This window comes from Ochlerotatus camptorhynchus, unplaced genomic scaffold, assembly GCF_037179485.1.
Source record: "Ochlerotatus camptorhynchus isolate MF236.1 unplaced genomic scaffold, CSIRO-AGI_Acam_v1.1 ptg000035l, whole genome shotgun sequence".
Classification (NCBI taxonomy): Eukaryota; Metazoa; Arthropoda; class Insecta; order Diptera; family Culicidae; genus Ochlerotatus; species Ochlerotatus camptorhynchus.
Window position 1 is genome coordinate 806,487 of NW_027040526.1, and position 18,290 is coordinate 824,776.

Genomic DNA, 18,290 nt, shown 5'->3' on the forward strand with positions numbered 1-18,290 from the left:
CACAATGTTGAAAATTATCGTGGAATCTCAATCATTAGCTGCCTCCCGAAAGCTCTGGATAAGTTGGTATATGATGCTGTGTACCATGCGGTTCGGCCAATAATTTCTTAACATCAACACGGCTTCCTAAGGGAAAGTTCTACAACGATCAACCTAATGATGTTTTCAAAGCAATTAATATAGGGAAAATTGATGTAATTTCGGTGTAAATGCCCCTAATCTGGGTCCGTACATAAATTCAGCAATCGACTAAATTGTCAATAGCGACCAAAAACATCCATTAGTACCGTCGTCCCAATGACGCGTTCATCTAGATAAAATTGATAAATAGCAGATTTTTAGCGATGGGCCCAATCTTAGATCCATAGGCCAACAGTAGAGCCATTTCTCCCTATAACTTATTTACATCTGGGATTTCATTTATTTTTCATGAACGTTGCATGTGTTACATAGGTGCAATCATACTCATTTTCCTAGGGAATTCAAGAAATTTTCCAAGCCGAAAAATTCCTGGACCGGGCCGGGAATGGAACCCAGCCGCCTTCAGTATGACCATGTTTTATTGCTGCGCCTTTACCAACTGAGCGAAGGGAGGCTCCAAATGAACACTGTTGTTAAAAACCGAATACTTTTCTGGGCCCTAAACGATCTGCGTCGTTGTTGAGCTGCCTGTTATCAACTATCATCCACGCTACCATTTGTTCTGTCTTTTTGAGTGCTTTCGTAGGAGACCGTTGCATTGAATGGTATATTGTCTGGCAAATAATGTCAAATGTCGCTATGCCCAGGATGTGTTCCTCAGCTGGACCGAAAACAGAACTCTCCCTCTCTGATATGGAATGCAGCGCCCGATAGTTTTCAGATCGAGGTAGTCAAATAATTTGAAAGTCAAACTTGATTATGGTCAGCGCACCTTAATCCGATTTTTCAATTCTAATGTAAAATCTGTGTTACTATAATACCAGTATAATATGGTGCGTAACAGCGGAGATCACTCAAAATCTTCATCAAACGATCTCTGCGGTATCTGATTCATGAATGCTGCTGCTACGAAAACGAAAAATGCAAACATGCGGTGGATTGAAAACCAACAAGATTTGAAAAATATGAATTGAAGATTAGAATTTCACTAAAATGCTACGAACTAATTTAATGCAAAATTTAAAGTTACTCTTTGTTACCTTCCTTTACTTTGTGAATCATTTTAGATTGTTTTTGCATACACACATTCCTATCAACCATCAGGTTCCCATAGTTCATCGACACCACCGAGAGTTGATGCTTAACCCTAAAACGATCGCTCTTTAACATTAATATTACATTATATCAGTACCTAAATCTTACACTTAAATTGTTACCCTAGACTTTCATTCTTATATAAAAAATTCATTTAGTCTAAATCGGTGTGTATGTATCTGCGTAGTTTACCTGTCTGCTCTCTTATTTTCTCTTTCTCTCTCATTCAAAGCCCTACACCCGATTCAACAACCGTTGTCACCCGAACTCCGTTCCCTTCGCTTTCATTCAGTTTTCAGCAGATCTCCTCTTTCGTATCACGAACCCTTTCAACCCGCACAGCACAACACCCCCGGGGACCTGATCCCTTCTCTCTCTCTCTCTCTCTCTCTCTGATGGACGTTTTCAATTGTTGTTACTCCTAGTAGTAATAGTAGCAGTTGTTCTAGTTGTAGCGTTACCAACCGGCGGCGGCGGTGCCACGATGTGCTGCTGCCCGGCTGTGACAATCGCCGACGTCTATATCTACCTTCATGGGGCGCCCGGTTCGACGTTGTGTGCCGTGCCCAGTATCGTCGAATCGAAATTCAGCCTCAGCTCACCGGCCAGTATCAGCTCGGAGATGCAACCGACGATGCCGGACGAGTACCGTTGCCTGGTGAAGAATGTTGCCGCCGGTAGTCCACCTGTGTTGGTGAAAAAAATATGCACAACATGTTAATAAATGATCGTTTCCGGTGGTGTGGTGATTTGAATTTAGATAAATTGAATATAAGGGATATTAAATTTCTAACTATTTTGAGCATTCTTATTGTTATAAGGTAGAACGCTACTTCGTCGTAATCGCCCATTTCCGTTCTATCGATCAGAAAAGGTCAATAATATCAATGATTTCACCGTGCACAAATCAATAATAGGTTTGTTCCAATGCGTTAGTTCATCAACTACAACATAAATCCTGTTAGAGCGCATTGTATGAATATTTACGCTCATTGTTCTCAAAACAAAAGAAGCGCTCCTACCGAATCCCCTTTTTCTACGTTTATCCGTAGGACGAAGAAAATCTGATGGCGTTTCAATGCGTTTGGACGGAATTGAAACTCGTAGGACGAATTTAGAATTAAGAAGCGGTATTAGATTTTAAACAATATCTCAACAATTCGTGACTCCTTATCAAATCCAATTAACTCGTTCAGAAAAGAGAGATAAAGCCTGGGTTGTGCTTAGTAGGACGGAAATTAGATCAAAAGCCCTAAATATTATCCAAAAAAATCTTTCTTACTATTTTATGCTCCAACATGTATGTACATGTTTGGTCCCGGTCACTCAATATTTCGACTAATAAGTTTGTTTTTGAATTCTCATCTAAATTGATGTAACGCATGGCAATATCGAGGGTCTCCCTTAGCTCAGTCAGTAAAGGCGCTATAAAGCTATAAAGAAAGATCATGCTGAGTCCGATTTCCGGTCCGGTCTAGAAATTTTTCGGGTTGAAAAATGTCTACACTTTCCTGGGCATAGAGTATGATTGTACTTGACACACACAGTATACTAATGCAAAAATGGTACAGACTTCCCAAGTAATAATTTTGGTTTTATGGTGATTCTGTAGACCAGCTTTTAGACTTGTAAAATGCTTTAAGCCCTTGATAAAACTTTTAATGTTACTAGAGTTAGAAAACTCTCAACTTAACAAAGTTGACAGCAAAGTTCACGCAGTTCTGTGGAAGAGCTCAAAGATCATTAAGTTGAGAGCCGACTTAAATCCCCGTTGCGACGTAATAAGCCAAAGAAGAAGAGGATTGTAGGTTTAAATTCTTCTTTGGCCACTTCCCTAGGGGCATCTGGAATGTATCCGGGTGTGGCAAAAGTGATCAGTTATCCTCCGCATGATTGGGGGTACTACTGTCCTTGTGATGCAAATGTTACCCACGGCACTTATTAGTACCGCAATTTAGACGTTTTGGATTATTTTGGAGTTTCTAAGCAGTTTCAATAGCATTCTATTTTTTGGATATTTTGCTATTCTACAGATTGAATAAAGGCTTTTGTATTCGACTTTTTAAAAACCATTGAGTATGAGAGCATGTTTGTTTTTAATAATCTAGCACCAATAGCTCAAAATGTTTTGAGACTGCACATAAAGCAGCGATACCACGGTAGTTGAACACCGACTGCTTATTGCCTTATTTGAAGACAGGGAAAACAAAAGAATCCTTCAAGCAGTCGGGAAAGATCCCAGAATCCAAAGAGAGGTTGAAGATGGATGCTAAAGGTGCGGCCAGCACTCCAATACAGTTCTTAATAACCGCGAAAGGGAATCCGTCAAGGACAGTGCTAAAAGAATTTTTCAAACGAAGGTCTGCTCTACGAACACCATTAGTTGAGATAGGCGGATGCGGCCCAACAGTAGAAAGTACGGAAACATCACTTACGGCGGCTACGATGTGCTCGTTAGGTAAATTTTCTTTGACGAAGACACTGCTGAATTGTGACATGAACAGGTCAGCGATTCCCTCCGTATCTGATTCTTCTTGATCCGTATTGTACATTGTAGAAGGTAAGCCCGATTCCTTCCGTTGATCGTTCACATGATTTCAGAAGCTCTTGGGATTTGCTTTGAGTTTAGTTTGTAGATGGTGCTGATAAAACTGTATGTTGATCCGCTTATACTGTTTGTTAACGAGGTTGTACTTCCTCTTCGATGTATCCGTTCGAAGTTTACAAAATGTCTTCAATGCAGCTCATTTGGATGACTTCAGTCACTTGAGTCGGTGGTTGGTCCCAGGAGTTAAAGTACTATAAAATTGTTTATTTTTGAAAATATCTCCAAGCAGTAAACTCAAGTGCTGTGTTCCTAAAATTTGAGCTAAGTAGTCGCACCCAATATCGGGCAAAACAAAATTCCCAAAACTACCAATAAAAAGATATCTATATGGATTCGCTTTATACGTATAACTCAGAATACCTCTGGCGTTTTACAAATCATTACCAATTTGCTTTCTACGTTGCTGTTAAATTTATGCTCAAGGTGGTGGATTTGTGATATATTGAGTAGTTATGAATTATGATTACTGTTAAGATAGCATAAATCAATCTGCAGCATAACAGAACAGCAATGATAAATCTATGTAGATTAATGCTAAATGGCACATCCCATGTGGCTCTCGTACAAGAACCTTACTTTCGTAAAGGAAACATTTATCTAGGAAACCGCGTGAACCCAATTTTTGCTACTTTTAGCAAAAGTGGAATCCCAAACTCCTTGATTATTTTTGCGTGTCAATAACGCAATCGTAGCTACACAAATCAATCAGGTTCTTGTTGCAGACGTGGTTTCTGAAACCAGTCTATCCTTGAGCGAATCAACATTTTCTCTACTGAAATAAAGCTTTTCTGAAGTTATTAAATATTTTATGAGCTGAATAAATGGATCCAGTTTTTCCAAAAAATTTTTCCCGAAGTGTTTTAAAACTATTGCAAAGTTCAGTACTGTTCGAAGTGATTATGTACGTGCTAAGTTTTATGAAATGGTCCAGTGTTTCCAAAGTGTTTCTAAGCTTTTCTCAAGTTATTTAGTACTTTTTGGAGTGATTCTAAACTTTTCCAAAGTGATTCCAAACTTTCCTAATGCAATGTAATGTCAAAACAGATAGATCTTGTTTTTGGTAACATAACTACAGTGCACTCTCTACAACTCGATATTGGAGGGACAATCGAGTTATATAATAACAATCCCACACAAATTTCCTATCGCAGTAGCCATACAATTCATGTTTACTATGGTTCTATAACTCGATACCGAGCTAGTGGAAATCGAGTTAAGGAGAGTTGAGTGCAAAAATCGAGAACTTTTTCAATGTGTCACAATTGAGTACTAATGTGACCTAGCAATAAATATCAATACTACCTTTAGTGAATCCTGTTGAAAAACTATTGAAAAATTCATGGAAGTGAGGAGGATTTCTCGGTTTTCAACAAAGCGAGAATAACGTCAAAACATTCCTATCCATTCCCTAATTGGCTTACATTTGGACGCGGCCGGCGCTGTTAGTATGAGATCACCAGTTTTTACACATTGCAGATGCATGCTAGCCCCACGCATCTATTGTTGCTTCTCTGTGTAATACAGGTAGTCTAGTTTGCTACTCTTTTAAACGGCAAGCAGTTAATCATTCTCATGCTAAATTATGCCTGTACTATCCGAAGTGATTCAGTACTTTCTGAAGCTTTTCTGCAGTAATTCAGCACTTTTCAAATTGATTCCGAGATTTTCTAAAGTGTTTCAGTACTTTCAGAAGAGATTAAGAACTTTTTTGGAATAATTCTGTGCACCCCAAAGTGTTTCCGTTTTTTTTTCTGAAGTGATTTCAAACTTTTCTGAAGTGATTCAACCATTACAGAGTGATTCAGTTCTTGAGGAAATGATTGCAAACTTAAGAGATTTGATACAGCACTTTCCGAAGTTTTGTGAAGTGATTCAGTTATTTTCGAAATTATTCAGTTCTTACGGAAGCGATTTCAAATTTTCTTAAGTCGTTCAATACTATTTGAAGAATTTCCACGCTTTTCTGAAGTCATTAAATACTGTCAGAAGTGATTTCAAACTTTTCAAAAGTGATTTAGTTCTTTCCGAAGTGATTCAGTACTTTCGGAAGTGATAATGAACTTTCTGAAGAGATTCAGTACTTACGAAGTGATTCCGAACATTTCTGAAGTGATTCAATTATTTTCGAAATGATTCCGTTCTGGCGAAAATGATAACAAACTTTCTGGGATGATTCATTACTTTCCAATGTGAATCCGAAATTTTCAGAAATGATTCAATCTTGTCCGAAAAGATTCCGAGCTTTTCTGAAGTGATTCAGTACTGTCTGAAGGGATTTCAACCTTTTCTAGAGTGATTCAGCTCTTTCCAAAGTGCGTCAAAGTGATTACAAATATTCTGGAATGATTCAGTACTTTCTGGAGTGATTCAAAACTTTTCTGAAGTAACTTAATGCTTTTTGAAGTGATTCCTAATTTTTTGAAGTAATTCAGTTCTTTCCGAAATGATCATGAACATTCCTTAAGATATTCAGTATGTTCGAGGTGATTCCGAACATTTCTGAAGTTATTCAGTGCATTCCTAAGTGATTCAATTATTTCCGAAGTGAATTTTTCGCAAAGATTCAGTACTTGCCAAAGTGATTTCGAAATTTTCTGAAGTGTTTTACGATCTTTTCTGAAGTTACTTTGTGAAGATTTGTGAACATTTCTAAAGTGATTCAGTGTTTTCTGAAGTGATTCCAAAATGTTCTGAATCGATTATGTACGTTCAGAAGTGATTCCGAACAGTTATAAAGTGAAACAATACATTCTTTCTAAAGTGATTTAGAGCTTTGCATAAGTCATTCAGTGCTCTCTGAAATGATTCAGGACTTTCCGAAGTGATTCCAATATTTTATGAAATGATTCAGTCCCTTTTGAAGTGATGCTGACCTGATTCAATATTTTCCGAAGTGATACCGAACTTTTCTGAAGTAATTAAAGGGTGTCCACGATGAAATTGCCACACACAAAATTGATTCGCAAAATTCGAGTTTTCATCCGATTGCCATCAAATTTTCAGGGATTGAGAAATAACTATTAAACTTCATTTTACCATTTTACTCGTATTTTATTTACAGTCCATACGCAAATGCCCGCACCTTGGGCTTAACTCCGGCCATAAGATTCTGCACAACCTGTGAATCAACCGTTTTTTGCATGTAAACCCATACTTTCTTCAGTTCATCGACTGTCTTTACTACCTTAGGTCGTTTAAGAAGGTGCTGCTTCATAATCGCCCAGTACTTCTCGATGGGGCGGAGCTCCGGAGTGTTGGGAGGGTTGAACATTTTCGGCACGAAATTGACCTTATTGTCCGCATACCACTTCAGCACGTCCTTGGAGTAGTGGCATGAGGCCAAATCCGGCCAGAAGATTGTTGGGACGTTGTGGGCCTTCAGGAGAGGAAGCAGCCGCTTCTGGAGGCACTCTTTTATGTACACCTGTCCGTTCATCGTGTCCTGGGTCACGAAAGGTGCACTCCGCTTCCCGCACGTGCAGATGGCTTGCCAAACCAGGAATTTCTTCGCAAATTTGGACATCTTCTGAGTGCGGACATGCTCCGGAACGCTGAACTTATCCTTTGCCGTGAAAAACAGGTTGCCGGGGATCTGTTTGAAGTCGGCCTTCACATATGTTTCGTCGTCCATGATGCAGCATTCAACTTTCGTCAGCATGTTGAGGTACAACTTCCTGGCACGGGTTTTGGCGGACTTGTTCTGCTTCTCGTCGCGATTAGGGGCCTTTTGTACCTTGAACGTTCGAAGCCCAGCCTTAGTTTTGGCCTTCTGGACAAAACTTCGGCTTAGGTGCAGCTTCTTAGCCACATCCCTAACGGAGGCGTTCGGATTTCGGTTGAAGGCCCCAACTACGCGGTTGTGATTTTTGGTGTTGTACGGAATACTTTTTCCTTCACTTCTGGGCTTCCGATCGGTGGTCAACCGTTCCTCGAACCGCTAAATCACTCGCGACACCGTGGAATTCGCGATTCCCAACGTTTTAGCGATGGAACTATGCGAGAGATCCTTGTTCTCGTGATGAATGCGCAAGATTTTATCACGCACGAGCTGTTCTTTCGACTCCATTTCCGCGAGTTTTAATCACAGGACTTTAAAACTTGCAGGATGTAAATAATGCACTATGAACTAAATCCACCCAAATTTTCATTAAAATCTACCCAACGGTTAAAAAGTTAGAGCAATTTCATAGTGTGGCAATTTCATCGTGGACACCCTTTAACTATTTTCCGAAGTGATTCAATTATTGTCTTAAGTGATTCAGTACATTCCGAAGTGATTCCAAACTGCATTGAAGCGATTCAGTGCTTTTAGAAGTGATTTCGAACTATTCTCAAGTACTTTCCGAAGTTCTTTCGAGCTTTTTTAAATAATTCTAAACTTCTGTCCCCTCACCGTGAAAGAATTTCTGTCTTTTTTCACCGATCAGGGGCCCAGGCCACTTCAAATTTTTCAGTTTTGATTTATTGTTTCCGTATTATATTTATCAGGGGCGCAAGCCATTTCAAGTTTAATATTTTCTCTCAGGATGTATATCTAGGGCGCTAGCCAAATCAAATGAAAATATTTTAATATTTTTTTTTAATCTGAACATGTTTACCTGGGGCACAAGGCATTTGAAATTTTAACTTTTTTAAATTTCTTCCTTAACGTGTTTATAACGAGCACTAGCCACTTAAAGTTTTACGATTTTGATATTTTTTTCCCTGAACATGTATATTCAAATTTAACATATTATTTTTTATTTTTCCCGCAACTTGCTACAATTTAAACTAAAAATATTTTATTTTAAATTCTTCCTTGACCGCGTATATCAGGGGCTCTAGATACTTCAAATTAAAAGATTTTTATCAATTTTAACCTGAAATGGTTCACCAGGGGCGTAATTCATTCCATTTCCCTGCACATGTCTACCAGAGGCACAAGCATTAATTTTTTTTTAGTTTTCCCTGATTTACCAGGGGCGCTGCCATTTAAAATTTAACATTCTTTTTAAACTGTTCCTAGATCATGTTTAACAGGAGCGCAGAACATTTAATGTATATATATATATTTTTAATTAATTTAAACTTGTCTACCAGGGACACTAGCCATTTCAAACTTAAATTGTATTTTAAATGTTTAGTTGGGGCACCAACCACTTCAAATTAAACTGTTTTGATCAATTTTTACCTGAACATGTTTACCCGGGGCGCAAGTCATTTTTATTGGTTTATTGGCAAAAGCTATTACGAATTTATCATTTTTTTTTTATCCCTGATCATGTATATCAATTTTTGAATTTTTAATTATTTTTTTTTTCTGATTTGAGATTTTTGTCAATTTAAACCTGAACATGTTTACCAGATGCACTAGCCATTTAAAATTTATGTTTTTTTTTTCAATTTTTCTCCAAATTTGTCTAACAGGGGCGCAAGCCATTTAAAATTAAACATTTTTCAATTTTTCCGTGAAATTATCTACTGCGCCCCAAGCCACTTTAAATTTACGATTTTTTCCTGAACTTGTCTACCAGACTATAGTTATTTCAAATTTATATTTTATAAATTTTTCACTGATTATGTTTGTCAGGGGTGCAAACCAATTTAAATTTAACATTTTTACTAATTTTTTTCCTCAACTTGTCTACCAGGGGCGCTGGCTATTTCAAATTTTGTATTTTTTTTCAGATTTTCCCAGATGTATAATTTTTTTTAAATTTATCTGAACATGCATATCAAGGGCGCAAGCCATTTAAAATTTTACGATTTTGATATTTTTCCTGAACTTGTCTACCAAGGGCACTTGTCATTTCAAATTTACCGAAACATATATATCAGAGACGCTAGTTAGTGGATTCCTGTATTTTATCTATTTTATCAAAGCAGTCGTTGACTAACTGCGACTACCCACAACCACAGCACTGGTAAACTCAGACAAATTTCAATAAAAGCATAATACATATATCATGAGCCAGCACTTATCTAAATATCTCAAAATTAAGCTTGAAGCACCTCTAAATGATCACTGATTTTTCTGAAAACCTGACGGATCCCAAGGATCTGTGTTCAAATTAACAGATCTGTAAACGACTTGTTTGATGAAATTATATGATACTAATTATGTCAAAACCAAACCCAAACAAAAAAACGAGAAAAAGTTGCGGAATGATCCGACCACTCTACATCCATGTCGTTATTATATTTAATCCTTTGAGGTGGTTGCGATGAGCTTTTGCTTACAGGCAGCTTGTTTAAAAAACTGATTGGCATATTACACTTCCAACCGAAACGGAATGTACAAACCTCCCCCAAGGCACCGGCACACATGTACCGATGTGGTGCGATGAAATGTGGTTTCGGATTTTCATTTCAAATGTCCAGACCGAATCTACCTACGGGGAGCACATGCAGACATAAGCCGAACGTTGTGTAATAACTGTACATACACAGAATTCACCGAGTGATGGCATCAGTATTCAGCATATTATGGGTGAAACAGCTGTGCACACAAGATGATAAAACAAAAACGGTATAAAAACAATTTCGAAAGTTCATCTGTCCCAATTCGGACCCGATTTGGATCAAATTTTCGTAATGGAATTAAATACCACCCCCCCCTCCCACGGTATGTGAATGAGAGTGTGCTTGTGTGGCACTAGTTCCTGTGTGCGAGTAGAGGTTGCATCCATGATAATTAATAATTTAATTTGGTTTTGTTAAATCTATTTTATAGCTTTTTGATTAGGTCCATTTCGGGTGGATTATTATGGAGCTGGTGTGAGGATTTTCAAACACGATGATGAGATTGGAATAACTAATTGTGGGTAACGAACACAGTTTGAAGTCAATTTGTGGCCAGAGTTGACGTTTTTCAATGGATTTGGAATTGTGACTAGCAGTTGGACAATTTTGTTATAAGCTTTCGATGCCATAGATAGCAATTCAGGAAATCCATTTAAATGCCTGCAAATACTTACAACAAAAACACACAACCACACGGAATCCAACTGGGGTGTGAAAGAGATATCCCAAGAACAAAGCCAAATAACAGAAGCACGCTCCCCACTTTCGGAAAGCCGGTCAGTCTCTTGAAAAACCGACCCATTTGTGCCAGTGCAAATAATTCTCACCATAAATTCCAAAACGAAATCATCCCATTCATTGAAAGCTTTCCACACACCACAATCCTTGTGGTCGAGGCAAGAATTTCTAATTTTATCGAGGGCGTACCAACCCCAAACCAAAATAAAATCGAGAGGATCCCTTTCCAACCAAGTCAGTCAGTCACTCAGTCGATGGTCATAAACTGGAATTATACGGAGAGAAAGGGGCTCAACTTGGTACTGGCCCGCGCCCCCTGCTTCCAGTAGAAAAGTTCGTGGCAGAAAAATATAACCATTTCAGCATGATTTGATTCGTAAGCCACTCTCACTCTCGCTCATTGCCGGCTGCTGTTGGATCATTTTCATGTGCCTCAGCTGGGGGGGGTCCCGAAATGTACCATCATTACTTTCTTTGTGCCGAGCGAACTTTGTACGAAATCCATATTCTTTAAACGATAGAACGACGACGACGACGACGACGATGATGATGATGATGGAGCCCACGGTTACTCTTTCTCTCCGCACAGTAGACAGACCAACAGCCGAGAAATGCAAGGCAAATATTTGGACCAGTTTCTCGTCTCGACTATAAAGTTGATATTTATGCTGCGCACCATGGTTGGCCAATATGTTGTTCGGTTTTAAAGCGCCTTTTTTGGATGTCGTTCATTTTTTTTCTTCTTCCCTGTCCACTCGGGAACGAAACTTGCTATGCGATGCGATCGAGAGGGCTTAGGACCGAGGACATAACCATTTCGCATGGCAGGAGGGTGGATGCTGGAGATTCACAGCACTTTGCTCTGTTTTCATCGAGAGTCGTTTTTCGTTTAGCCTCTCACTAGATTGCAGGACAGAACGGTACGGGTTGAGAAATGTGTCCCAATCTTTCATTTATGGGTTGAATCACGTGATTGTATGATGTATGGGGTCTAGGGTAGGTTTGGTTTGAGAGATATGGCACTAGTGTGACTTTCATCATTCATGTGGTGAAAAATGTGGATTTCAGTTGCAATAAGTGAATGATGTACACTTTTTCCACTTGCTATTTTTGGTTTTATATATTTCTTCTAGAACAGAGAGGTGCCATCAATTTTGACAATTTATAGTCGATTTCACACCGTTTTAAGATTTCAATCAATTTTTTCCTGAAGCCTGAAGCTTCGATTATCTGAAAATGTTTTTGGATTTTTTTTCCATGATTTGTTTTCCGTCGTTCTTGTTTTCCGTGCTGAGCACCAATGCTGCCGACGCCAGGGAGGCAAGCTCCCGCACCTGGACCTTACCTATCGACCCATCAACTCATGAACCGGGGACCAACGGGCTTTACTTCCCTTCCGAAGGAAGGCGTGATCATATATGTTCATTCTGGCGGCGCCGACTGGGATTGAACCCAGGCCTTTTGGGGTGAGAGGCAATTACGCTTTCCATTACACCACCAGCGCCGCTGAAATGTTTTTGGATGAATACCAAAAACTTTGCAGTCTTCAACAAAGCTGTTCAGCAATAAATGACGAACAACTTTGTAGAACATTTTAAGCCCTGAATTTCCATTGTGTTAGTGTTGAGCGAATGGGATCTGATATTGAATCCACATTTTTCCACATCTATTCACTATCGGAAAAAAAATAATTAAAAAAATATTACATTTCTAAACAAAATGCAATAAATTTACGACCTATTTAAAAAATCTTGAAACATGTTGAAACTTGTCCTTGAGTTAGTATGATTCAGAGGCAGTCTCAGAACTTTATATAGGGGAAAAGTTGGCTTCGGCAATACCTTAACCTATTATCGTCAGGGGGGTAAACAACGTCCTTGAGAGCTCAATTTTGGCATGTGGATACATTGTGTTTCAGAGCAACTATTGGCCAAATTTGAGTGCTCTAGGACTTTGTTTACCCCCTGACGATAATAGGTTAAGGTATTGCCAAAGCCAACTTTTCCCCTATGTGTATAAAAAAAAAATTGTTAGTTTTTTACTAATTTTAAGAGACTTTAAAAGTGAATGGATGATTTTGAGCGTAATTTAGTCGAATCAAGGTCTGTATCCACATTAGTCTGGACACCTTCAAATAACTGTAACTTTTGAAATATTGCACGTAGGAGTGATAAATTTAGCTGAAGTCTCGCGTAACATTTGACTTTCTCTTTGGCTTACCACGGTAACATAAACAAATTTCTCGCAAAGCTCTCAGTCCCGTTACGTGGGTAGATCACCTTTTCGTGGTACGTTACGGGATGTAAGATCTACCACCGATTCCTAGTCCTGACTACTTCAAACTAGGAGAACAGGATTTTTCAGTAATCCAAGGAACACATCTTAGTTCTTGTTACTTTTTATGCCTTGTTGATAGTGACAAGACTCGGCTTTGCCCACCGAGGATGATCTTGAAACATGAAAAAAAATGAGTTAGTTAGTCTTCATCTATGTGATTCCTAATCTTCTATTCGTTGTTCCCTAGTTTGAAGTGGTTAAGACTAGGGTTCTGATGCATGGTATTCCTTAATTTTGTTGCTAAGGAATCTTGTTTTGACTGACAAAGGGGCGCGCCTTTGGAAGGTGTTTCAACACTCCGAAGGGTATAAATAGCGGAACCTTTCAATCAGAGTCGGATCCTTGCGATAAATGCGAGAATGACAACTGTAAAAAAAACGAATACTTCATAATAAGGACACGGGATGTACTACAATAGATCAAATTACTGGTCGCAGTGATGTTAGGTCCCGAATAGAGGAAAAAAAAGGTAGCAACACAGTTCGACAGAAGATGATGTTAGCTTGCGCCATGCTGGGCATGCACAGTTGTACACACCAACTGCTCATTTGTTAATAATTTTTCACTCAGTTGTTGAAATTTAGTCATCTTTAAAGTAATTGATTGATAAGGATCATTGTTTACAGTAAACATGCAAAAAGTAGGTCAATCTTATCATTTGAATCAACATCAATGAATATTTACACTTAAAATCCGAAATGTGCGGCGAGCATCAGGCATGGAAGATCATTTACATTCATTTCGTGCATTCATTTACATTCATTTGCCCCTAACTTTTTTCATCAACCGAATTCCGGAAAATGATGTGAGAAATTTTTGTAGGTTTTGTTATTAGCTACAACCTTCGCCAGCAACTCAAATCCGTATCTGTTATGCATGACGAACCAGAGCGAACAGAATCCACTAATGTTTTTCAGTGAATGTATTTTACATTCACTGAAAAACAGTAACAAGTTCTGCTCGTTCTTGTTCGTGATGCATAAGAGATACAGATTTTAGTTACTGGCAAAAGTTGTAGCTAATAACAAAACCTACTAAAGCTTCACACATCATTTTACAGAATGCTGTTGATGAAAAAAGTTAGAGGCAAATGAATGTAAATGAATGCACGAAATGAATGTAAATGATTTTCCATGCCTGGCGAGTATTTCTCACTTCTTTTTTGCAACGCAAAATCAAATACAGTTTATTACTAGAGATAAAATCTCTTTTTTCAACGTATCCATAACAAGCTTAAACTCAAGCAAACAGAACTATGTTTCGTCAACTCTGTGCAAAGTTATTAGCAAATGAGCAGTTCGTGAGCAAAACTGTGTATGCCAAGCTGAATCAACACAATGAATAGGAAATTCATTTGCAGTCGGGTTATTTTTTTTTTTTTTTATTAATTTATTTGATAAGGCTTAACCGAATTAACTTTACAGAGCTGAGGATTCTTGGTCACATTACAATACATCTTAAAACTATAGTCAAAAGGTACAACACAATAAACACTTTATCTTCCGCTATCCAAGAAGCCTCCTCCATCAGAACTGGAGCCGCTTCCAGTGGTTTCATTGTATGGCAAATTGTTGTACGCCAACGAGGGTCAGAGCGTGGTCAGCACTCACACACTCATCACGAAACGGTTGCTTTCCAAAGTCGACGACGCATCGACCGAAAGAACTGCTGATGAAGAACAATGTGGAGGACCACACAATGGTTGCTGCCGAGAAAACAGACAATCGCGTAGCACACATCGAGAGTGGCCTGCTTTTGTCGACAGCCGAGTGAACACTGCAGTCGGGTTATTCGCGAAAGAGAAAAGCGATGAAGAGAATCGATCAACAATTATTGAGAAATCCAACTTAAACTCCTGCGCGCCTGGTGGCAGGAATAAGCACTAACCGACGGTGATAAGTCTGTGACAGCCCTTGAAAATTTCATTGATTGTTTGCCAAATTATTTAATTTCAATGTAATTTTATGAAAATTTGTTGTCAGCATGGATGAATGTTGTACAAAATGCATAAAACTATTTTGTAATGCATTGTTCTTAAATAAAAAGCTACTTCAAGACTTATAAATCACTGAAAACATGTTAAGGTTTGAAATCATCTGCCGATTAAACAGCAGACAAAGTTGGCCGACTAAATCAATCGACGAAAAACTATTAAATAGGCCGATTGCTCGATGTAGCACCAGACGAAAAACGATTTAATGTGCTGATTAATACACCGACTGGAATTAATTTTTAAGTGGCAATGGATTTAGTCGATGGACGCATCGGGTGATTTGGATGATGTTTGTTTATTTGGAAGATATTTTCGAAACAAAGCACGATAAAATTCAGCATTATATACCATTATTACGAGTACTAATTTTTTGCTCGGATCATGTTTTGACTTCCACAGAAACTCGCTAGAATGAATAGAAAATAATAGTTTTTTGGTGGAAATTTCAAAAATGTATTCAGTTTGACATATTATTTCGGACTTATCACCGCTGCGATTGCAGCGTCACGGTGGTCGATTGAAACATGGATTTGTCAATAGGCCTTTTTCTCGTGTTGCGCGAGAAGTATAGCTGGGAGTCTTTGATGAAAAAGACTATAATTGGAGTTTACATTTCAAGCTGAACAAGGCATTACGTCCTAAGTAACATTGATCGATTCCCTTCGTCGACTTTCTCTTTCGTTAATAACTTGAGCACATAACCGTTTCTTGTTGTGTTTGTCGTATTATTGCAACATAAAAGCATCTTTTATCGATCTCTGTGCTGAAAATACCTGGGAATGTCTTTGAATGCACAGGTAAAAATGCTGGATTCTTATTATGATGTAAACATTCATTCACGTAGACTTGTATTTCATTTCACGCAACCGAGAAACTTTCAAATAATGTTGTTTACAAGATGGGCTTTTGTATACAATATTTGCTATATTGCATGAAATCTGTCCGAACTTTACATGATATATAATGTAAACGTATATGATATGTGACGCTCCATTTATATGCATCATATTGAAAAGAAATTTACACTACTTTTTCGAACTGCGTGGCTATAGGAATACAAAGAGAAAGTCGACGAAGAAAATCTTTCAATGTTACTTAGGACCTAATGCAATGTTCAGCTTGATTTCATGTTTAGTGTTCAAGATGGCGACAAATGAAAAACACGTGCGCGACCGGATTTTGTTCGGACTTTATGCAAATCCTGACTTTTCAATACGGGAACTCCCAAAACAATTGCATTTACCTAAATCCACTGTTCACGAACGTTTGACGGTCCAGAAGAAACCGAGAAGTGATAAAAACATTGGACGTGCTGATCCTGTCATGGACCGAAAGGTGAAAAGGATATTGAAGGAAAACCCGAATCTCTCTGTTCGAACGGTGGCTCGTAAAATAGGAAGGTCGCCTGGATTTGTCCAAAAATAAAAACAGCGTTTGGGGCTGAAGTCGTATAAAGAAAAAATCAGTTCCAAATCGCAACGACAAACAGAATTTGAAAGCAAAATCACGAGCTCGATTTGACGAAGTTTACATGCGTTGTTATGGACGATGAAACTTATGTCCTGGAGGATTTCAAGCAGCTTCCAGGGCTGGCTTTCTATCCTGCTATGGCCAAAAATGCTACAGCTGAGTATTTCAGGACGGTATCGAACTTTCCCAAAAAAAATACTTTATTTGGCAAGCAATTTGCATTTGTGGCTGAAAGAGTAAACTTTTCGTCAATACAGGCACAATCAATAAGGAGATTTACCAGAAGGAGTGCCTGCAGAAACGATTGCTATCCTTCATCAAAAGCCACAAACAAATTCCTTTCTTGTTGCGTAATTTGGCATCATGCCATTATGATAAAACTGTAATGGAGTAGTCTGAAGCAAATCAAGTGAATATTGTACCCAAAACCACAAATCCACCAAATTGTCCAGAGTTACGTCCAATCGAGAGATATTGGGCTGAAGCGGAACCTTTCTGGAAAGAAACAAGTGATCGAAGATATCAAACACTTCCAACAAAGTTGGACCAAGGTGGAGTATGTACAAACCCTATTGGAACCCTTAAGCGCAAAGTTCGAACATTTTATGCAAATTCCGTATAACTTTGTTTTGATTTCGTGAATTTTAAAATCAAATCCCATGAATCTGAAACAAACAACTACAATTGAAATATAATGAGAAATTTGTGTTTTACTTAAGTTCTGATGTATCCGGATTATGTTGGATACATACCTTATTTAACTAGGTTACCCTTAAGTATGTTTCTTTTGTGGTAGCATCCTTGTCATCAGAACAACCTTTTTGGCATAGTGTACGATACCAGGAGCAGCCTGGACTGGAATCATGTTAATCGTTTTATATGTTTGCATAGCGAATCCATGGTTTTCAATTATTTACATTGTTGAGCGAATAAATATTAAAAATTTAACGGAAACCGACCCGATATCGAAAGTTTGAAATCCAATATGGTACCGATACCAATATGAAGCTATAGTACGATAATTTATTAGCTATAGAAAGTTCTGAGGAGGATCGATTGATAGTTTCGCTAGAGTACGGCAGTGTGAAAATTGAACAGAAGTTGAAATTGAAAGAATTGACTTGCTCATATTCGCAATATTGTGGCTCATCAAAGTACGAGTTAGGTATAGGAGTGCGCATTTGATTAGTATGGCCGCATTAATGGCCCTTCGCTCAATTTCAACTTCTGTTCAATTTTCACACTGCCTTTCTTCAGCTGAACTATCCTCGTCAGAACTCTGGTTAATACATTATCGCACTAAAGTTTCATATTGATATTAAAATAACATTTTCTTCCAGCTCTAAAAACCGTAAACTCCACGTATGAAGTAACAAAACACTTTGATTGAATGTGATAAAACTTTTTTTTTGCAAGACCCTCCATAAATAGTTAATGAAAATTTAATGAAATACTGATAAATTAATAAAAAAGTCGAAGGTTGGCTGAACAAACTCTGAATTAAGCTGCTATTTGAGCCTCAATATGATACTATTGCCTAGTTTTTAACTGGCTAAAATCATAAAAATCTAATTTTAAATGGTTGAGTAAAGCTGAACGGGCTTGTGCAAAACAGTTTACTAAATC

The 18,290-nt window shown here is 38.2% G+C and overlaps 1 protein-coding gene across 2 annotated transcripts in view; it reads right to left on the reverse strand.

Annotated features, from left to right (window-relative positions):
• Positions 1-595: 595 nt before the first annotated feature.
• SP2353 overlaps positions 596-18,290 on the reverse strand; it is a 741,117-nt gene continuing 723,422 nt past the window's right edge. For both annotated transcript variants that reach the window (XM_065231894.1, XM_065231886.1), the window contains one exon: positions 596-1,922. In XM_065231894.1, the coding sequence (XP_065087966.1) occupies positions 1,768-1,922 (155 nt within the window). In that variant the 3' untranslated portion in view covers positions 596-1,767. The remainder of the gene's footprint in view (positions 1,923-18,290) is intronic.